General features: G+C 42.2%; 1 protein-coding gene across 6 annotated transcripts in view; it reads right to left on the reverse strand.

The window, feature by feature from the left end:
* LOC106783298 (DNA primase small subunit) overlaps positions 1–23,512 on the reverse strand; it is a 40,156-nt gene that overhangs the window by 11,695 nt on the left and 4,949 nt on the right. For 5 of the 6 annotated variants that reach the window (XR_011440139.1, XM_023643818.2, XM_070271727.1 and 2 more), the window contains exons 3-7: positions 23,010–23,116; positions 22,865–22,938; positions 20,053–20,122; positions 11,169–11,335; positions 64–113 (exon numbers count right to left, since the gene is read on the reverse strand). Coding sequence is in view for 5 of the 6 variants with exons in the window: in XM_023643818.2 (XP_023499586.1) it covers positions 64–113; positions 11,169–11,335; positions 20,053–20,122; positions 22,865–22,938; positions 23,010–23,116 (468 nt within the window). In the remaining variant the exon portion in view is untranslated. Of the gene's footprint in view, positions 1–63; positions 114–9,059; positions 9,283–11,168; positions 11,336–20,052; positions 20,123–22,864; positions 22,939–23,009; positions 23,117–23,512 lie in introns of those variants that run through there. The other variant, XM_023643817.2, reaches the window with a different exon arrangement.

The following is a 23,512-nucleotide window of genomic DNA, read 5'->3' on the forward strand; positions in this document are numbered from 1 at the left end:
GAAAGACCATATAAGATGTCCAATATGCTTTCTTCAAGAACATGTACGTTAATGTAAACTTACCTGAAAAACATTTAGAAGGATAAACATTAAACTAATGGCAGGAGTAGGCACTAGAAAAAAGAAAACAGACCAAAATTGAAGCTGACTGCCAAAGGAGACTTTAGTATTATCTGTAATGTTCCAATTCTTAAAAAATAAAGATGTAGATGTTATTACAATTTAAATTGTGATAACAAAATAACACTTAGAAAAATCAAGGTGCACTCTCTCTTCCCCTTCCATTTTGAAAATTCAGTCCTAAAGCCATTATGTCAGGTTACATATGGCAGGCATTGGCATTGGGTGGAGGTGGTGTCATGGAGAGTCTAAGTGTGAGCTGGGGGAGGGGACAGTACGTGGAGGTGGGCTGTGTAGTGCAGGTGTCCAAGCCCATGTTGGGTGAGAACTGTGGCCACGCAGGAGGGCTGCCCAGTAAGGCTTGTTGGAGCCCAGCAGAAGTAAATACGTGTTCACACATGGAAGCGAAGTGCTAGACTGATGGGCAATTGACTGCTTACAAGCGGACAGATGGAACAAACAAATATATTAAGAACAGGACCAAGATTTCTCACTTTCAAAGAATGAGTTACAAATGTAGAAAGGTGGAAACTCTAATGAACTTTGTGATTTTGGATTGGAATTGGAGGTATTGTTGTGAACTCATGGTTTTCATATAGAGAGATAAAACATGTACAAATACATATATATGCACACACATACATGCATACACACATGTATACACATATACGTGCATAAATATATTCCCTATGCACTGTTTACCAAAAGGGCCTGGGAAGAGCAACACAACAGCAATAGCAATTAGAACACCTAGCACCCAGATCTTCTAAATACCATTCTTCACTAAAAGGAAGCAGATTAATTGGAGAAATGGTTGATTCCAGGACAAGTGCAAGGAACACACAAGATGAACTTGGAACATCTTGTTGACGCAGAAAGAAAAAGTCCTCAAAGAATACAGAAATATGTCAAAAGGACACAGAAGCTAGATTGCAGGGGTTCCCACCAGACAAATCTATTTTGTGACTATTTGAGCATTAAAAATAAATACTGAAAATAACAGGTAGCGAATTAATCAAAACAGGAAACCATGAGCCATAGTGACATGAAGAATCTGTTTCACTCATCACAAAACTGCACATCCGTGACCACAGTCTTTGGTTTAGGGGTTAGCAGAAGACCCATATCAGGTCAACCAGATCATTACTAGGGACTGACATGTATGTAAAGTTCATTTTCTTCTGGGGTTCTTCAACTGGAGGGTATAAGAATGCACTGCTGGTGGCCATCCTGCCTATCACATGGAAAGAGCCAAGTCCTTTCTGAAGAATAAAGTCAAGGAGAGATAAGCAGAACTGAGAGGTGGAATAAGAAATCTTAAAGACTTTGATCCTCTGGATCCGACTGGGCCAGAAGCTAGTTACCTCCTTGGGTTCCCCTGCCCTGGTTGTATGGGGGATATTTTCTTTTTGCTTTAGTTCAGGCCGGATTTCTATCACTTGTATCCAAGAGTTCTATTACAGAGAGATATACACTTAAAAAGATAATTCCAGTAACATAGGTAAGTGGATAGAGAGAAGCAAGACATGGAACAGAGAGAGGGGTATGTAGTCGAAGCTAGAACTTCAGGGTAGGTTTTCTGAAGAGCCCTAGTGGGGCCCGTCTTGCCCTCTTGAGTCTTTCAGGCAGAGGAGTCTTCAAGATCCCTCAGGGATCTAGAAATCTCTGACAGAACATCATCAATCAGATTACATCTCCAACTTCTGCCTTTTGGAAGACATGGAGACAAGGCAGCTTCCAGCTGTGAAGCCAGAAAGGTGTCTCTGGGAAACTGGCCTCGCTCAGGAAGCAGTCCCGCCCCCAGAGTTTGGCTTCTCTCCCTGGTACGCTTCCTTGAGGCACTCATTATCCCAGGAGATTGAGTACCAACTGGAGGTTAAGCGCCAGATGCTGGAGACAGAGCCCTGGGAAAGACAGATGGGGTCTCCAGTCTCAGGACAGATAGATAATTAAGCCACAAGTTACAACAGCGTGAAACATGTGACAGGGGAAGTAAGGCCACCAATTCTAGCTTGGAAAACAGGAAGCCAGGAGAAAAGGATGGATGACATCCAAGTATTATTTTGTAAGATTTTTAAATGAAAAATGCCCTTCAGATGACTTCTAGTTCCTCTGTGAAGTGGGAACCCAGCACCTTTGCTATGAGGGTTGGGGTGGTAGGTTGAAGAAAGGGATGAAGGTTTGAGACAGTTTTGGATATGATGGGAGAGGAAGTTAACCAAATGAGAGTTGCTGTTTTAAGCTACATGAGGCAGAGGGCTTTGTCTGTTTGGTTCACTGATGTATCTCATGTGCTTAAGAGTGTGTGGGGGGCCAGCCCCGTGGCTGAGTGATTAAGTTAGCGCGCTCTGCTTCAGCGCCCAGGGTTTCACCGCTTCACATCCTGGGTGTGGACATGGCACCATTCATCAGGCCATGCTGAGGTGGCATCCTGCATGCCACAACTAGAAGGACCTACAACTAAAATATGCTACAATGTAACGGGGGGATTTGGGGAGGAAAAATAACCGGGGGCGGGGGGGGCGGGGAGAGAAGATTGGCAACAGTTGTTAGCTCAGGTGTCAATCTTTAAAAAAAAGTGTGTGGCACATGACAGTCACTTAATAAATTAGTTCCAGGTGTTGCTGGGGCTGACCATTAGTTGTAGAACAGGAGGTTATGGCAGCACCAATATACTCAATATATACATCAGTGCCCGAGGAGGGAAAAGAGGACTGAGGAAGGGGTCAGGACTGGGTTTCTTTCAACTGAAACAGATTTATGGATTCAAGGAGCTTGAGAGGTAAACTCCGCCTCTGCCACACCGAAGCCAAATAATATGGGCTCCTAGCACTTACCATGTGCCTGGATCAAAGGAAAAACTCTCTGTATATGTTCAGGCCAAGCTCTCATCCAGCGAGGTTACTAAATCTCTGGTTTGGAAGTGGCTATGGGACTGCCTGGGGAGAGGAAAGTATAGCTGGCAGCCAGCCATTACTGGCACACACCTGTAAGGCTCCTACTTGACTGATGTGCCCCAGCTTCTTGCCCACAGCATAGGATTGAGATGTTTTCCAGTTGCTTCTGCTCTAGGTCTCCTTTGATGCTCTGATAAGTCACTCTCTGAGTGACTCCTTCAGGTACTCACCAAATCCATTTGTGCTTCCTTTCAGAGTCAGCCCCCAAATCCCCCATGGCATAGCTTTCTGAGCCCCGTGACAGGTGATCTTTTCAATCTCTCCCCAGACTTGCTCTAGAACCTTCCCCAGGTCATTTCCTTGTTGGAGATTTCCTGGTTTCTTTTGCTTCAGGAAGTTTCCTGAGTGCCTCAACACAGCTACCCCCGGGTTTTTGCTTCTTTGGTTCTTAACCAAGAAGCCATGAAGGCATGAATCCATTTTTGCTTTTTTTTTTAAGTTCATTTTTCTATTGAGGTCATAATAGTTTGTAACATTGTGAAATTTCAGTTGTACATTATTATTTGTCAGACACCATAGAAGTGTGCCCCTTCACCCCTTGTCCCTACCTCCCATCCCCCTTCCCCCCGTAACCATTAAACTATTCTCTTTGTCCAAAGTTTGTTTATATTCCACAAATCAGTGAAATTATATGGTGTTTGTCTTTGTCTGGCTTATTTCACTTAACATAATACCATCAAGGTCTATCCATGTGGTTCTGAATGGAATGATGTCATTTTTTATGGCTGAGTAGTATTCCATTGTATGTGTATGTATATACATATACACACATGTACACACACACCACGTCTTCTTTATCCAATCATCAGCTGATGGGCACTTGGGTTGCTTACATGTCTTGGCTACTGTGAATAATGCTGCAGTGAACATAGGGGTGCATAAGCCTCTTGGAATTGTTGATTTCAAGTTCTCTGGATAAATACCCAGTAGTGGGATAGCTGGGTGATATGGTATTTCTATTTCTAATTTTCCGAGGAAACTCCATATTGTTTTCCATAGTGGCTGCATCAGTTTGCATTCCCACCAGCAGTGTATGAGGGTTCACTTTTCTCCACAACCTCTCCAACATTTTTAGTGACTACAGGCATTCCAACGGGCATAGAGCTGATATCTAAGTGCACTTTTGATTTGCATTTCCCTGATGATTAGTGATATTGAGCATCTTTTCATGTGCCTATTGGCCATCTGTATATCTTGTTGGGAAAAATGTCTGTTCATATCCTCTGCTCAGTGTTTGATTGGGTTGGTTTTTTGTAGTTCAGTTGTGTGAGTTCTTTATATATTATGGAAATTAACCCTTTGTTAGATATATGATTTGCAAATATTTTTTCCCAGTTGCTGGGATTTTTCTTTTTGATCCTGGTTTGCTTTCCAGCTCTTTAGTTTGATGAGCTCCCACTTGTTTATCTTTTGTTTCCCTTGTCTGAGAAGACATGATACTCAAAAAGATCCTTTTAAGGCTGACATCAAAGTGTACTGCCTATATTTTCTTCCAGAAGTTTCCTGGTTTCATGTTTTACCTTTAATTCTTTGATCCATTTTGAGTTTATTATGGAGAAAGATAGTGGTCTACTTTCATTCTTTCACATGTGGCTGTGCAGTTTTCCCAGCATCGTTTATTGAAGAGGCTTTCTTTTCTCCCTTGCATGTTCCTGGCTCCTTTGTCAAAGATTAGCTGTCCACAGATGTGTGGTTTTATTTCTAGGCTTTCAATTCTCTTCCATTAATCTGTGTGCCTGTTTGTGTACCAGTGCCACAGTTTTGATCACTATAGCTTTGTAATATGTCTTGAAGTCCGGGATTGTGATGGCACCAGCTTTGTTCTTGTTTCTCAGGATTGCTTTGGCTGTTTGGGGTCTTCTATCGCCCCACGTGAATTTAGGATTCTTTCAGTCCCACTCCCTGATGTCTGGGGAGAGGAGAGGGACTAGCTGGAGGTTGAATCAATCAGCAAAGGCCAACGATTTAATCAACCATGACTACGGAATGAAGCCTCCACAAAAATCCGAAAGGAGGGGGTTTGGAGAGATCTCACTCCCAGGCTGGGGAACCAGAATGCTTCCATGAGCCACTATGCTGGGCCCCAAGCTCCACGAGGACAGAAGCTCTTTTGTTCAGGACCAAGCCCTACGAAGCTCTTTATCTGGCTGTTGATTCATATCCTTTAATAACCTTTGTAATAAATTGGTAATCTCGTGAATAAATGAGTTTTCCTGAGTTCTGTGAGCTGTTGTAGCAATTTTATCGAACCTAAGGAGGGGGTCATGGGAACCTCTGATTTACAGCCAATCAGTCAGAAGTACAGGTAATAACCTGGACTTGCTATTAGCATCCTGAGTTGGAGGGGGTCGCTGGAGCCTCCAATCTGTAGCCGGTGGGTCAGAAGCACAGGTACCAACTTGGCCTTGCGATTGACGTCTGAAGAGGAGGGAGGTCTTGTGGGACTGAGCCCTTTACCTGCGGCACCCAACTCTATGTCCAAGTAAGCGTGTCAGAATTGAGTTGAATTCTTGAACACCTCGCTAGTGTCCGAGACTGCTTGTTGCTGTATGTAGGGAAACCTCCACACCCCCACACAGACACGTGCACACATTGGAATTGGGTCCAGGAACACTATTTTGGTGCCTATTGGTGAGCAGGAAATAAAGGTAAGGGGGGGGGTAGGGTTTGGTGGCCAAAGGATTGAGAGGAAATTAGGGGCATCTTGGGGTACATATGGTCCCAAGACAGGGGATGGCTTTGACCTGAGAGGAAGTGATGGTTAGGGGAGTGGGAGGTGGGGTCTGAGGACATGAGGCTACTCCAGATTGAACAGAGGCCAATGGAGTTATAAAATGGGACGGAACAGCACCGACCACACCTGGAGGGATGGGAGTACCTTTTGGACCAGGGACTACTTCAGAGGGAGCTTGAATAGGAGAGGTCTGTGGTTCTGGGGAGGCAATGGGAGCTGGCAGAGATCTCACTGACCCTGACTGAGCCTCAGCAACTGAAGGAGGTGCACTAAGAGGATTAGGTGGATAACTCTTCTGCACTGAGTGGGGAGCCAAGGCCACAAGAGCCAAGGGAGCTGAAGAGGAATGCGCACCTTTCAGAGTTGGAGTAATCATGGGAGAGGCCAGAGCTAAGGCAGCTGGGGAGATGGGAGGCCCCATTAGGTTTGGCAGGAAAGCTGGGGTGTCAGGGAGGGAAGGGGTAGATCCCAAAGGCAGGGCTATCCCAGAGGATGACTGGGGAAAAGGAGCTTCAAAAGGGGTGGAGGCAACAGCAGAGGGAGAAAGGAAGGGGGGAGGCTGGTTAGGGGTTGCCAGAGGGCAGTGTTGGGGGGCCAGGGAGGATGGAGGGGGAAGGGCAGGGTCAGACTGCCCTAAGGCAGCAGTGACACTCAAGGCTGAAGACAGAGAATGCACAGCTAGAGGAGAAAAGCAAAAGGGGATAAAAAATGAAAGGAAAAAAACAAACGTGAGTTATGCAGCCCAACTTGGTACAACATGCCTCACAGGAAACACTGGAATTTTTAATCTGAGAACGAAAGTCACCACACAGGATTAGACAACAGTGACAGGAAACAGCAACCTTCCCCAAACATCCTTCAGGGGTCAAGTAAGAATACATCCTTCTCCTCATCTCCCACATCTCCCGAGTTCTACCGAAATAAGCCAACGATTTTCGGGTGGAGAAAAGAGTGTCAGAGCAGCCTATCAGTCTAAAGGGGGAGCACAGGCCCAGGAGTGGGTTGGGAACAGCATGCTTTCCACCCTTTCCCAGCTGTGCCCTCCCCTCCCTCCTCAAATGAACCTCAAGTCCTTCTCACCGGCCAGAGAATCACCATTAGACAAACAGCTGTTCTATCCTGTTCACCCAAGGAGCATGAACTAATGGAAACAGATACTGCAAACTGGGACAAGGAAGGTAGGGGGTGGTGCTAATGATGGGCAATCAGAGCTGAAGGAGAAAAGAAGAGGTGTCACGTGCTCAGGCTGCCACTAGGGCCAGGAAAAATCCAACTCTTAGAATAAAGTTTTAGGAAGGGGTGTCTGGCACAACTCCATTCTTCCTCAAGTCGAAACTCTTCAGAATTTAATACTAAATAGGAAATACTAAGTCACTTAGCCTCCCTATGCCTCAGTTTACCTATTCACCCCAAACAAAAAACCAACCACAAACGGGCTGGACTCAGTGGTCTCTACAGACCTTCCCAGGCATGTTAGCTCTGCAGCCATCCATCTAAGATGACTGAGACTGCCCGGGAGAGAGCGTAGTCACAGGGCTAGGGACTGTGTCATGAAACTGTAACCCCACTTGTTAAACCAGACTGTGGCTCTATTTTGGAAGCAGGAAATTGGAGTGGAGAGAACACATTGGATCCCCACCCCTTAACCTGGACAAGTATGTCATTCTGCCAAAATAGACCAGTATTTGGCACTAGAGTAAAGCTAAGCAATTACGTTCTGAACAATGGAAAAATATCATGCTTACTACTCAGGAGATAACACAGGATTAGACCAACAAATGCTCAACACCTAGGCATATTAAGAAAACAAAACACAAAACCAAAAAACCATAGCATCCGAAGTTCTTCAGAGTATCCTCCTACAGACGAGACAGGTGGCTCAACCAGTTTTTCCTGGAGAGTTGGCAGCTCAAAGTCTTATGGTTACAGTGCAAATGCTTTCAAACATATTAAGCAGAACTCGAAACTTAGAATGTTTTCCTCTGACTGGACCTCAAGATGTGGTAAGGCCCCAAACCAGTTCCCTGAGCTACTTTTCTCATTCATTCTAGAAATTATTGAATTATAGGAAAAATTTCCAAGTGTTTATCACTGGTACTCCCTTAATATCATGATGAAACCTACTATGCAATGTCAAACTCTTCAGGAATCAGTTTAAAAGCACCATGTAAAGATTGCTTCCAGAGCAAATGGCATTAACTTGGAAGCTTGAAACGAGATTATTCTAAATGCACCTGAATTTCAGTGTCCACATTTGTAAAGTAAGTTTTTCAATGAGAATGTCTAAGGTTTTGTTTAGCACTGAAACCACAGGATCTTTAGAGACCAGTCTTATTTTTCCCTTTGCTTGAAGTCGCTGGCAGTTCGAGGTTTTCGCAGAGCTCATTCTCCAGCTCAGAGGCCCCCTGCTTTTTCTTTTCTAGCAGCTGTATTAATCCCTTCAGCTGCCACAATCAGACAGGTGGGGAGGGTGAACCTTAACGCTTTCAACGATAAACAACTCTATTTTAATTCCAGAAGAAGACAAAAATTGCCCTTAAGTGACAAGCGGAGTTTAAAAAAATTACTAAATTTACCATAAGAAAAATACGTGAGGGTGGAGGGTACAGCCTGAAGATGCCCTTCGTTTCCTTCTGCACAACTGACTCAGCAAGAAGACCATCATCCAAAATCTTCTCATTACCCCTCTCAAGTCTCATAGAGGAGTAGTTTAACCAGAATTCCAAACTTGCCTTAGCCTACGTTCTACATCCATTAATTTCAAAGCCGAGGAGCAGTCAATGGAAGGCTTCACTTCAGTCCTGGGTTCCAGACAAGCTGCTGATGCAGGCACTATTCCAGCACACAGAAACATCTCGGCACCAATCCAGAAAACAGGTTAACCAACCTCGCAGGGCCCTGGGGCCCAGCAGGACACATCTGCCACCAGCGCACAGCTCACTCTGACGTGTGATGTGGGCACAACGCCGAGCACTGCCATCTAAAACCAGGATGCAACCTGCTGGCGGGAACTCCACAAAAGCTCAGGTCTCCTTGGCCGCCAGTGTGTCATCCAGTTCCAACAGGTGAGCATCACCGGGCCCCTTCCCCGCTCACATTCCCACATGAGGTGAGCGTTCCACAGCAGAGCCCCTGGGAGGCAGCTGCCATACCCACAAAGCAGGCCGGGGAGCTGTCAATGTCAAACATACTGTTTTTACCCCACTCCCTAATGAAGTCCCTCCAGCGCAGCAGTTAATAGTACGGACGCTCCTCCCTCGTAAAGCCACAGCCCGATCTTCTTTAAGGAGCGTCAACTCCGAAGGACACAAGTCTCTTCCCATTGCCCCTTCACCCACCAAGTGGTCTTAGGGTCACCTTACGATCTTAACTAAGGGCCAGGGGGCTAGCGGAGCCTACTTGTCTCAGCCTGGGGCTGTGGCAACTCCTGCTCTGTAGCAGGGACGGTTTCTGTGGCTTCACCGGGCATTTCTGGAAGAAGGGAATAAAAGGAGGCCTGAATTCATAAAAAAAGACGAAATTGGCCCATTCACAACAATGTGGATGGACCTCGAGGGTATTATGTTAAGCGAAATAAGTCAGTCAGAGAAAGACGAACTCTATATGACTCCACTCATAGGTGGAAATTAGTATATTGAGAAGGAGATCTGATTGGTGGTTACCAGGGAAAAGGGGGGGTGGGGGGAGGGTACGGAGGGGGAAGTGGTGTACCCACAACATGACTAACAAAAATGTACAACTGAAATCTCACAAGGTTGTAATCTATCATAACATTAATAAAAAAAAAAAAAAATAAAAAAAATAAAAAAAAAAAGGAGGCCTGAATTGACTGGGATCCATTCTGCTGCCCAACCTAGAGCCGGGTATTCTTAAAAACTCTACGGAGACTGTTAAAAAACAAACTCATAAAGGTAATCGGGGACAACCCTCCCCAAAGCCGCGGGAAGGGACGAAAGTCTGACGAGAGCCCCAGGGCTGTCAAGTGAATGCCCTCCTTCCACCTCCTCTTCCCTCCGCAGAGAGGCCTCCACAGGCCCAGGGGCCGGTCTGCCCACAAGGCCGCGCTCGCCCGGTCCTCAGCGCGAGGGCAGCCTCCGCGCCTGGCTCCCGGCCGCTGCCCCGAACCACCTCCCCTCCCGGACCCACGCTGCCGGGGCTGGGGCCTCCAGTGATGGGGGGTCGGTGAGCCGAGGAGTTGAAAGAAAGATTTCTTGGACTCTCAAGATCTGGCAGTAGTGCTCTTTCATTTAGAGAATAGTGTGGAATAGCATGGGGACAGGACCCATGGGCAGGCAGAGCTGCTGCTGGCACGCTGCTGCTGCCGCTTCTGCTGCAAACATGAGTGGAGTGTAAGGCTAATTTTAAGGCATGGGTATATGAGTCATCTCTTTACAAGACAAAGGAAAGAACATGAAAAAAAAGTTAAAATGGTATCAGTGCAGGTGGGGTCTGGTCATTGGGTGATCCCATGACTTTTAGACAAGAATCAAATCGGATAAGGTAAAGGTCAGAAGCCACCACCCTAAATCAGTTACATGAGATTGCCAGACAGCAACCAACTTAAGTTCTTGCCTTCCCCATTAAGAGTTTCTAGGGACAAGGTCATCTCTCTTCTTCCTGGTACGGAAAGGGAGGCACCTTTTACAGATAGAGATTTACCTTACAAATGTAAATGTGTCCCAACAAGGGCAAGTTCCATTCCCCAGAGCCTCCCTCCCTGTCCCTATTATCAAAAGCAATCAGCCCCAAACAGTCCCGATGCCAAAGAGACATATCCTGTGGTGGCCAATTTCAGGTCCCTACAAGGTCATCCCCCCTTCCTTCACAAATGCAAATATCTGTCAAAGAGCAAGCAAATTCCACTCCTCGGAGCCTGCTTCTCATCTGCAGTTTTAAAAGTAACCAGCCTAAAATCCTCATCATCCAGGACCCCGGTCTGCCGCGTTTTGGGACCCAGGGGTCACAGGGAGGACCTGAGTCCCAACACTCGCTTGTCAGGATAAGGACGGTGTGGGGATCCCAAGGCTGGGACCCCTTCACCTCCCGTGGGTTCTCGTCAAGTCATTTCCGACAGCTGATGCACTCCGCTGCCGCCCCTGACACCACAGTGGCTCCCATCTCCCCACCCCCGGACCCCAGGCACGGCCCACAGCCCTCCTGCCTTGCTGTTGTCAGGACACCAACCTCAGACCCCACTTTGCCCAGAGGCCCCAAGGCCACACATCCCAGGGCCAAGTAGGAAGCCGGTGGCCCCGTAAAGCCTCCAACTCTCCTCAGCTCTCAGTCCTCAGGGCGCCTTAGCCCACAAGAAGGGCGGATGGCTGCGGATAGAGAGAAGCGGCGAGGATGGCACTTACTGTGCGGGGAACGTGGAACCAAGATGGCGGCAGAGAGAGAGCGCGAGAGCGTGACCCGCGCCTGTTGCAGAAGGCAGCCTGGCGGAGGGGGCGGAGCCGCGATGCGGTTCCGGGTCAGGAGCCGCCCGCAGCCACTTCCTTTACAGAGCAGGGCGTCCTGCTGTTCCCTGACAGGGAGGTAATGAGGCCTAAATAAGGGTAGGAATTCAGAACGGGATGCGCCGGCCTGGCCGGAACTGTGCCGGGAGCCTCGCATTCCTCAGAAAGCCGCCCCTTGCCATCCCCCTGGTGGAGGCATCTTTGATACCCGAAAGGAAACTGTGATGAGGGGCAACCTCTGCCCACTGGTCAGCCACGTAGCCACAGCGGTATTACTGTGACTTCCTGATTTCCTTTCTCAGATAATGCAGGAAAGTAAGAGGTACTAACGTCAAATACCGGGGGCCAGCCGTGGTGGCCTAGTGGTCAAGGTCGGCGCCCTCTCCTTTGGCAGACTAGGTTCAGTTCCCGGCGTGGACCTACACTGCTCTGTTGGTGGCCATGCTGTGCTGGCGACCTACATCCTAAAAAATAGAAGAAGATTGGCACAGATGTTAGCTTGGAATAGCGTTTGAGGTATTAATGCTATTGAATACTACCTGGTAACTGTTATTAGTATTATTATTAACAGAAATGCATTAAAATTTTCCTACTATAACTGCAGATTTTCAAATATGTCCTTGCAGTTCTATTTTTTTTATAATTGAAATTTATTAAGTTTATACCCCAAAAAAAATCAGTTCCTTAGTTATACTAACCACATTTTAAGTGCTTAAAAGCCCCATGTGGCTAGTGTATTAGACATTGCTGCTTTAAAACGGCCAAACCACATGCACGTATCTACCCTATACTAGTCAGGCTTTCTGATATTAAACTAATATAATATATTGCTACGTGTTAAGTCTCATCCAACATTCTTTTAAAAAATTGTGGCTTCAATGAAAGATAGTTTTGCCAACAGAGCAAAACATTAAAAATAAGAAGTCAGGGCCATGCCTTCTGAAGACAATTAGAAGTTTATCGCCACAGTGCATGAAGAACAGGTATTCTTTGATTTATATTCTAAAAATGTACATCAAATCTTGAATACAGAATCTTAATCATCCATTTAATTACATAATCTATAATTAAGAGCCAATAGGGGAAGAAAATATGATTGAGAACAGGATGAGATTTGGATTTTGGTATTTTGTTATGTCTGCATGGAATTAAGAGTCCTCATAATAGTTCACTGAAAAGAGTAAAGAAACTACTTTAAAAAAATTTTAGTAAATGTTATCTGACTTACTTGGGACTGGAAAAGGAATCTCCATGAGGGTATGAAGGATGAATATCTGAACTGTGGCAGCTATGAAGGTACATTATAACTTTGTCCTACATTTTCATATGTGAATTTTCTTATAATAAATAAACTCATACCAAAAAAAGTTTAGTTTGGGATCAACCATGTAGTACTTTGAACCTTTAATGCAAGATTGTAAACTCCTTGGATGTAGGTTTGTTTCATCATTGTGGAATATATAATAGGCACTCAATATTTAAACAGATATTTACTAACTGCTTATTATATGTTAAGTACTATGCTAAATTCTAAAAACGTCTAAGCCATATTACTTGGTCTCAAGAAGTTTTCAAATGAATTGGAAACACAAGTTCTTATGTAGTAATAGAAAATAATATATAATTAAAGGCCAAAAAGGCATATAGATAATTATGAGTCCAAAGAATTGCCCAATCAGTGTTGAGGTGGCTATTATCTGGGTCTTAGAAAAAAGATATAATCAGATAGAGAGGAGAGTGGAGAACATTCCAGGATTTGGGAAGTAGAAGGGAAGGAATAAATGGTACTAATGTGAAAAAGGGCAATGGCTTAAAATCAGAAAAACTAAAGAGATAATAAGGAACTTATATCACACCTATTCCAACCTCCCATTTCCTCTATAACATCCCTGACTGACCGAAGGTGATTAGCCTATTTATGAATACTTGAAATGACAGGCAGTTCAGTTTATTTTTTTTCCTCTTTTTTTTTTTTGAGGACGATTATCCCTAAGCTAATATCTGCCACCAATCCTCCTCTTTTTGCCAAGGAAAACTGGCCCTGAGCTAACATCCATGCCCATCTTCCTCTACTTTATATGTGGGATGCCTGCCACATCATGGCTCAACAAGTGGTGTGTTGGTCCCCACTCAGGATCTTAACCAGTGAACCCCCGGGCCACCAAAGTGGAACGTGCAAACTTAACTGCTGTGCCACTGGCCGGCCCCTGATAGGAAGTTCAGTTCATTTTTTTTTCTTTATTGAGTTAATGATAGCTTACAATCTTGTGAAATTTCAGTTGTACATTAATGTTTGTCATTTGTGTTGTAGGTGAACCACTTCACCCTTTGTGCCCACCCCCCACCCCACCTTTCCCCTGGTATCCACTAAACTGTTCTTAGTCCACATTTTTAAATTCCTCATATGAGTGGAGTCATACACAGATTATCCTTCTCTAGCTGGCTTATTTCATTTAACATAATTCCCTCAAGGTCCATCCATGTTATCACAAATGGAATGATTTTGTTCCGTTTTGCAGCTGAGTAGTATTCCATTGTATATATGTACCACATCTTCTTTATCCATTCGTCTGTTGCTGGGCACTTAGGTTGCTTCCATGTCTTGGCTATTGTAAATAATGCTGCAATGAACATTGGTGTGCATAGGACTTTTGGGATTGCTGACTTCAAGCTCTTTGAATAAATACCCAGTAGTGGGATGGCTAGATCGTATGGTAGTTCTATTTTTAATTTTTTGAGGAATCTCCATACTGCTTTCCATAGTGGCTGCACCAGTTTGCATTCCCACCAGCAGTGTATGAGGGTTCCTTTTTCTCCACAATCTCTCCAACATTTGTTACTATTAGTTTTAGATATTTTTGTCATTCTAATGGGTGCAAGGTGATATCTTTTCCCTGATGATCAGCGATGATGAGCATCTTTTCATGTGCCTATTGGCCATCCGTATATCTTCTTTGGAGAAATGTCTGTTCATGTCTCCAGCCCATTTTTTGATTGGATTGTTTGATTTTTTGTTGTTGAGTTGTGAGAGTTCTTTACATATCATGGATATTAAGCCTTTGTCAGATATATGACTTGAAAATATTTTTTCCCAGTTAGTGGGTTGTTTTTTTGTTTCAATCCTGTTTTCATTTGCCTTGAAGAAGCTCTTTAGTCTGATGAAGTCCCATTTGTTTATTCTTTCTATTGTTGCCCTTCTCTGAGAAGGCATGGTGTCCGAAAAGATCCTTTTAATACTGATGTCAAAGAGTGTACTGCCTACGTTTTCTTCCAGAAGCCTTATGGTTTCAGGTCTCACCTTTAGGTCTTTGATCCATTTTGAGTTTGTTTTGGTGAATGGTGAAAAAGAATGGTCAATTTTCATTCTTTTACATGTGGCTTTCCAGTTTTCCCAGCACCATTTGTTGAAAAGACTTTCTTTTCTCCATTGTATGCCCTCAGCTCCTTTGTCAAAGATAAGCTGTCCATAGATGTGTGGTTTTATTTCTGGGCTTTCAAATTCTGTTCCATTGATCTGTGCACCTGTTTTTGTACCAGTACCATGCTGTTTTGATTACTGTAACTTTGTAGTATGTTTTGAAGTCAGGGATTGTGATGCCTCCTGTTTTGTTCTTTTTTCTCAGGATTTCTTTAGAAATTCGGGGTCTTTTGTTGCCCCATATGAATTTTAGGATTCTTTGTTCTAATTCTGTAAAGAATGTCATTGGGATTCTGATTGGGATGGCGTTGAATCTGTAGATTGCTTCAGGTAGAACGGACATTTTAAGTATTATTCTTCCAATCCATGTACATGGAATGTCTTTCCATCTCCTTATGTCGTCATTCAATTCTCTCAGAAAGGCCTTGTAATTTTCATTATATAGGTCCTTCACTTCCTTAGTTAAATTTACCCCAAGGTATTTTATTCTTTTTGTTGCGATTGTGAATGGTATTATGTTCTTGAGTTCTTTTTCTGTTAGTTCGTTATTGGAGTATAGAAATGCTACTGATTTATGCAAATTGCTTTTGTACCCTGGAACTTTGCTGTAGTTGTTGATTACTTCTAAGAGTTTTCCAATGGATTCTTTGGGGTTTTCTATATATAAGATCATGTCGTCTGCAAACAGCGAGAGTTTCACTTCTTCCCTCCCTATTTGGATTCCTTTTATTCCTTCTTCTTGCCTGATTGCTCTGGCCAGAACCTCCAGTACTATGTTAAATAAGAGTGGTGATAGAGGGCATCCTTGTCTCGTTCCTGTTTTCGGGGGATGGTGTTCAGTTTTTGCCCATTGAGTATGATGTTGGCTATGGGTTTGTCATATATGGCCTTTATTATGTTGAGGTACTTTCCTTCTATGCCCATTTTGTTCCGAGTTTTTATCATAAATGGCTGTTGGATCTTGTCAAATGCTTTCTCTGCATCTATTGAGATGACCATGTGGTTTTTATTCCTCAGTTTGTTGATGTGGTGTATCACATTGATTGATTTGCGGATGTTGAACCATCCCTGTGTCCCTGGTATGAATCCCACCTTATCATGATGTATGATCCTTTTGATGAATTGCTGAATTCTGGTTGCCAAAATTTTGTTTAGAATTTTTGCATCTATGTTCATCAGTGATATTGGCTTGTAGTTCTCTTTTTTCGTGGTGTCCTTGTCAGGTTTTGGTATCAGCGTGATGTTGGCCTCATAGAATGTGTCAGGAAGTGTTCCATCTTTCCTAATTTTTTGGAATAGCTTGAAAAGGATAGGTATTAAATCCTCTCTGAAAGGTTGGTAGAATTCCCCAGGAAAGCCATCTGGTCCTGGGGTTTTATTCTTTGGGATGTTTTTGATTGCTGTTTCAATCTCTTTCCTTGTGACTGGTCTGTTCAAATTGTCTGCCTCTTCTTGAGTGAGCTTTGGGAGATTGTAGGAGTCCAAGAATTTATGCATTTCCTCTAGGTTATCCATTCTGTTGGCAGAGAGTTTTTCGTAGTATTCTCTTATAATCCGTTGTATTTCTGCAGAGTCTGTTGTTATTTCTCCTCTTTCATTTCTGATTTTGTTTATTTGAGCTTTCTCCCTTTTTTTCTTTGTAAGTCTGGCTAGTGGTTTGTCAATTTTATTTATCTTCTCAAAAAACCAGCTCTTTGTTTCATTGATCCTTTCTACTGCCTTTTTCGTTTCAATAGTATTTATTTCTGCTCTTTTATTATTTCTCTCCTTCTGCTGACTTTGGGCTTTATTTGTTCTTTTTTCTCTAGTTCAGTTAGGTGTACTTTAAGATTGCTTATTTGGGATTTTTCTTGTTTGATAAGATGTGTCTGTATTGTGATGAATTTTCCTCTTAATACAGCTTTTGCTGTATCCCATATGAGTTGGTATGGCATGCTATCATTTTCATTTGTTTCCAGGTATTTTTTGATTTCTTTTTTAATTTCTTCAATGATCCATTGCTTGTTCAGTAGTGTGTTGTTTAGTCTCCACATCTTTCTGCCTTTCTCAGCTTTTTTCTTGTAATTAATTTCTAGCCTTAGAGCATTATGATCAGAGAAGATGCTTGTTATTATTTCAATATTTTTAAATTTGTAGAGGCTTGCCTTGTTTCCCAACATATGGTCTTCCTTGATAATGTTCCATGTGCACTTGAGAAGAATGTGTATTCAGCTCTTTTACAGTGAAGTGATCTATATATGTTATTAAGTCCAATTGTTTTAGTTTTTCATTTAGCTCCACTATTTCCTTGTTGATTTTCTGTCTGGATGATTTGTCAATTGATGTGAGTGGGGTGTTGAGGTCCCCTACTATTCTGTTGTTTTTAACATCTTCCTTTAGGTCTGTTAATAGTTGCTTTATGAATCTTGGTGCTGCTGTGTTGGGTGCATAGATATTTATAAGCGTTATTTCTTCTTGAGGAAGCGTCCCTTTGATCATTATATATTGTCCCTCTGTGTCTCTCTTTACCTGTCTTATTTTGAAATCCACTTTGTCTGATATAAGAATTGCAACACCTTTTTTCCTTGCCATTAGCTTGAAGTATTGTCCTCCACCCCTTCACCCTGAGCCTGTGTTTGTCCTTGGGGCTGAGGTGTGTTTCTTGGAGGCAACAAATTGTTGGATCTCGTTCTTTAATCCATTTTGCCATTCTGTGTCTTTTTATTAGAGAGTTCAGTCCGTTTACATTGAGAGTGATTATTGATGCATGTGGACTTAATGCTGTCAATGTGTCGCTCATTATCTTGTTTTCCTGTGTTTCTTTTCCTGTGTGCTTTAGACTACCGATTTAATACTGCAATTTCTTATGCTGGGTTTCTTAGATTTTTCCTTATTTATGATTTGTGACTCTGTTCTGTATTTTATTTTAGTGTCTACCTTGAAGTTTGTATTTAGAATCTCATGTATAATATAGTCTATTCTCTGGTGGTCTCTTACTTACTTGACCAATACTGATTTAGACCCTTTGCTCTTCCCTTCCTAAATAATTATTTTCATTTCTTATTCCAACTCATGTTATTAATTTGTAGTTAGAGTGATAAGATCATCCTTGCTTTGGTAGTTTCCTTACCTTTACCCTAATGCTATAGTTGAATATTTGCTATCCTGTTCTGGTTCTATCCATCGGTCTCCCTAGTCTGTGGATTGTGACCCCTTCCTCCCTTTTTTCTTTTTTTCAAGTATGAGAGCCTTCTTGAGGATTTCTTGTAATGGAGGGCTTTTAGTTACAAATTCCCTTAACTTTTGTTTGTCTGGAAAAGATTTAATTTCTCCCTCATATCTGAAGGAAATTCTTGCTGGATAGAGTATTCTTGGCTGAAGATTTTTATCTTTTAAAGCGTTGAATATGTCACTCCATTCTCTCCTAGCTTGTAAGGTTTCTGTAGAGAAATCCACTGACAGTCTGATAGGGGCTCCTTTATAGGTTATTCTCTTCTTTTCTCTTACTTCCCTGAGTATTCTTTCCTTATCTTTCCTTCTTGCCAATTTTACTATGTGCCTTGCAGTAGGTCTTTTCAAATTGACAAATCTAGGAGATCTGAAGGCTTCCTCTACACACATTTCTCCATCAATCCCTAGATTTGGGAAGTTCTCTTCAATAATTTCGTTAAGAACACTTTCTGCTCCATTTTCCTTTTCCACATTCTCGGGAATTCCTATGACCCTTATGTTCTTACTCTTCATTGAATCCACTATCTCTTGGAGATTTTCCTCATTTTTTTTTAATTCTTAGTTCTCTTTCTTCCTCTCTCTGGAGCCATTCAGCCTGTCTATCTTCAATTATGTTAATTTGCTCTTCTATGGTGTCTACACAGGCATTCAGGGAATCCGTATTCTGTTTTATCTGGTCCATTGTGTTTTTCATCTCTAGTAATTCTATTTGATTCTTCTTTATGATTTCAATCTCTTTTGTGAAGTAACTCCAGAACTTGGCTTGTTTCTCTTTCTCTCTACCTCATTGAGTTTTTTGATTATAGCTGCTCTGAACTCATTATCACTTAGTTTACCTAATTCCAAGTCCTCAGGACTTAATTCCATGTTTTTATTGTTTTCCTTCTGGTCTGGGGCTTTTATAAAATGCTGGATGGTAGAGGAGTGGTTTTTTCGCATGGTGGTAGAATTCGGTTGCAGTTACAGCCTGTCACCACTAGATGGGGGTCAAGAGCCACGTGTTATGAGCTCTCCGCCTTCGGACTAGATGGCTGTGCCCAGTGACTTTGCTGGGAGGGAGGGGCTGCTATTCTCCGACGCTGATCTGGATTCAGATCGGTTCTGTTCTCTGGTCTCCCGAGGCCCTGGGTTTATGGGGTCCCCATGGACAGAAGCTTTCCCCCCGTCAGCGGGTTTCCACTGAACCAGCGATAGGAGTCCTAGATGATCCCCCAGTCGTGCGGCCCCTCCCCTGCTCCTTCCCGACCTATGCAGCAGCAATTGCAGACTCTAGGGGAGGGAGCGATGTTCTCTCTACCGTTCCAGTGCCTCCGAGGCCGTAAGTAAGGTTTATGATCTCCACCTTCTTGGTATTAATTCCACTGTTTCCTTATTGATTTTTGTGTGGATGACCTATCCATTGATGTGAGTGGGGCGTTGAGGTCCCCTACTATTATTGTGCTATTATTAATATCTCCTTTTAGGTTTGTTAATAGTTGCTTTATGAACTTTGGTGCTCCTGTGTTGGCTGCAGGGATATTTATAAGCATTACTTCTAATTGATGCAGTGTCCCTTTGACCATTATAAACTGCCCCTCTTTGTCTCTCTTTACCTGTCTTATCTTGAAGTCCACTTTATCTGATCTGAGTATTGCAACACCTGCTTTCTTTTGTTTGCCATTAGCTTGGAGTTTCGTGTTCCACCCCTTCATTGTGAGCCTGTGTTTGTCATTGGAGCTGAGATGTGTTTCCTAAAGGCAGCAGATTGTTGGGTCTTGTTCTTTAATGCATCACGCCACTCTGTGTCTTCTTATTGGAGAATTCAATCCATTTACGTTTAGGGTGATTTTGGATGTAGGAGGGCTTAATCCTGCCATTTTATCACTCGTTTTCTGGTTTTCCTGCATTTCCTTTCTTTCTCATCTTGTGTGTTTTGCTCTACCCATTGAATTATGAAGTTTTTTATGATATGTTTCCCTTATTCGTTTTTTGTCTTAAAATCTTTTTCTTGCATAACAGCAGCTGAAAAACTTGTGTTCTGTGGAACTCACTAGCAAATGTTCCCCTAGGGCATCATCAATAGCCTCAGGAGAGCTGGAAGGGATCTAATCCAATCTACTTCACATTCAGAACAACAGTTGCAAACAAGAAAGGAGTCAACAATGATCTGGAACATACCTTATGGTTGGAACAGCAAATGGACCAAACTGATCCACTTTCTGTAAATCAATAAGCACAGAAATGCAACCTGCAAGAACCAAAAGTTATAAACTGATGATTGTGGAATACAAATCATTATAGGCTGTCTCCTAGGAGTTATTTTGGCTAAAATTTTAATCTAAGATTTATCTGTTAAAAACAGTATTTAGAAATATAAATTAGAAATACTTTTACATTATGTGTGCCTTTCATTTCTCTTTAAAAAAAGACCAAAAAATAAGCATGAAAGACTTGAGCTATTACCTAGTTGCTCTTTACTACTTTTAGTAGTATGCAGAGAATATGCAGGCAGAAAACACTTGTAATATCGTAGATCAATATAAGTAGCTCACATAGAAATGGTCTTGAGAAAGGATATTTTCAGGAACAAGGGCTAAAATCTTATCCCAGCTTTCTTTATTTTCAAGAATATCTTGACCCACCAAGGCATAACCTTCAAACTATTTTTTTATTGTTTATAGATTTTCTGTAGGAATAACAATAACAAAGTCCCAACACTATTAGTAACACATACATCATGTAGCTTTTGTTGCCATTTGGGAGGCTAGGCTTATTTTCACTGAATTTCTAGAATGTAACTAAGTAAAATGGGAATAATACCCCTTCACAGTGGTATGAGTGTTAACTGATACATTGTAAGGGGAGAGAACCTAGCATAGTACCTGATTAGAACAGATATTCAAGAAATACTTATTTCTTAAACTCCACAACTTAAAAGGTTAATATCATAAATATGCAACAAGGGTAGAAAGCAACCAAATTAGGACAGCATCATAATGCATTAGTAGAATGAGGGATACAGCCTACATTTTTTACTCTGAATTGCTTGCTTTAACATCTCAAAAATTACATAATGCTTAGCAATTTGCAAATAGACTTCACATCTACTGTCTCATGTCATCTTTGCCACATTACTTTCCTCATCGGTAAGTGGAAATACCATCATGTCTCTCATGAAGCTGTTGTGAAGACCCAGGAGAACATGTGTAAAGAACCTGTCATGAACACAGCAGCCTAAAATAGACACTCAACTAACTCTAGCTATCATTACTGTAAACTGCTAGCCCAGCAGAGAAAACTGATGACAAGGTAATTCTAAAAGCACATAAAGGTAAATCAAACACAACTTAAACAGCATGGAGTCTTTCCCAACAGACCTGACAAAAGGGTGGACATTTTCACTTAGGTGAACTTTCTTTTTAACACCTTGACCACCCTGAGAAATAAACCATCGAAAAAGAACTTCATGTATGTTATGGAACATAAATTCAAATAATTAAAAAATTTCCTTAGTGCATTCTAAAGATACTGATTAAATTCTGTCGAAGTATAGAAGCTCGGATGCTATTTATTTAGTCTCAATACCTGTAACTTTCTGGGTTAACTCTACTTGACATGATTGAACTAGAAAACGAAACTAATCTTCCTTGTGCCACAAAGGGGGATACATTCAAAAATATGAAATATCTTAAAAAATGTAGCTACTATGATTTTAACTGATCTACTGGTAACATCATCTACCCTGGGATGTGGATGCTATAAAAGATAGTTTAATTTTGTTACTAAACACACCAGGCTTGCTAACATCTAGCAAACAAAGAAATGTAAATTATCATTAAGAAGATCTTACCTTTACAAGAGTCAAATACTCAATTATCCCAGAACGTACTGCGGAGGACAATTTTCTAACTGATTCCTCACAGACCCAACAATGAACACCTCTCCTTCCAGAATATACCCAGAGAAGATGCCTAAATCCAAAGTCCTCTCAGGAGGGAAGAAATGATAGGTTTTAAAATAAATCTATAAAATCCTGATTCTTGCTTACTTCCTCAGCTTCACTCTCGAAGATTCACCCTGAGCTAACATCTGTTGCCATTCTTCCTCTTTTTGCTGAGGAAGATTCGCCCTGAGCTAACATCTGTGCCCATCTTCCTCTGTGTTGTATATGGGATGCCACCACACTATGGCTTGATGAGCGGTGCATAGGTGTGCGCCCAGGATCCGAACCTGCGAACCCTGGGCCACCAAAGCGTAGTGTGTGAACTTAACCACCACACCACCAGGCCAGCCCCCAACTCAGCTTCATTTTTTACCTTATTCACCTGTAGCACCTTAACTATACTAACTTATTTGTAGTTTCCTGTACTTATCCAGGTCTCTCTGCCAAGAATTTCTTCGTGTCACAGCATTTCCATTCTCTGACTAACTGCCATTTATTCTTAAATAACCAGTCAAGGGATATTTAAAGAGTTAATAAATTTAAAGTGTTTAGAACAGTGGCTGGCACATAATAAGCCCCCTATGTAAGAGTTAGCTATTATTATGATCATTTCCATCCTTCTCATGATCTCTTCTAGGAAGCCTATTCTGACCTAGGCTCTTCCCATTCCTGTGTGCACCCTTGCTGTTCTCTATCCCCATAGCACTCTGTGCATATTACTTAACACAATGTAATCCTCGATTTTCTTGTGTCTCCTACTTGAGGTAAGAATTGTTATCGTCCATATTTCTCTCATCTAGGACAGTACGTAGCACACAGAGTTGCTCAATAGATGACTGCATTGGGAAAAAGCTCACTGGTTTGATCAACAGCTTTATTAGAGTTTCAACTACAACATTATTCCAGTCTTTCATTTTCGTGTCATATGTTGCAAGGAACCATGTTGGAAATCTATGAGATTTGATTATAAAATGGCATAGACAGACTAATATTCATAGGAAAACAGATTCTTGCCTTTGACCCCACTCAGACACTGCCAATACTTGCCCTTTAATGCTCGGTCGATGATGCATATGGCCATGGTCATGAGGGTCCAGGAGTTAGAACATATGTCTGCAGAACTGGAGCAGAGTCATCATTACTCACTGTCAGTAATACCACCCACCCTACCAGCAAGGCACACGGTGCTCACCTACAACATCTCCTCACATCGTCGTAATCTGTCATGTCAATGTCAAACACCAGTTCTTTTTCCTGGGCCTGGAAAGCTCCCAGCTTCACTGTATTGTGTTGATTGGGCTACAAGTACAAAATATCAATCAGTTTCTATAAGAGCTGCCATCGATGCTCATTTTCTACCCACGTGGAAAAATTGACCATAGAGAAGTGAAGAAACCACATAATTAAAGTTCATTATTTGGATCCTATACATCCACCAGAATTGATGTAAGTTTCATCTACTTGAAACAGGGTTTGATAAATACATATTACCATAAATATTTGTTTTTTTTCCAGTTCTGCTGAGATATAATTGACATATAACATTGTATAATTAAATATTTGTTGATCAATGGAAATCATAATAAAGCTTTTTTAAGTTTCTGATACAGAAAAGTACCTACAAATAACTAATGCCCTATTGCAAGGTGTTTTAAGGACCTTTAATTGTTACGGGACATATAAGTAACGGAAATT

The sequence above is a fragment of the Equus caballus genome, chromosome 6 (assembly GCF_041296265.1).
Source record: "Equus caballus isolate H_3958 breed thoroughbred chromosome 6, TB-T2T, whole genome shotgun sequence".
In the NCBI taxonomy this organism is placed as follows: Eukaryota; Metazoa; Chordata; class Mammalia; order Perissodactyla; family Equidae; genus Equus; species Equus caballus.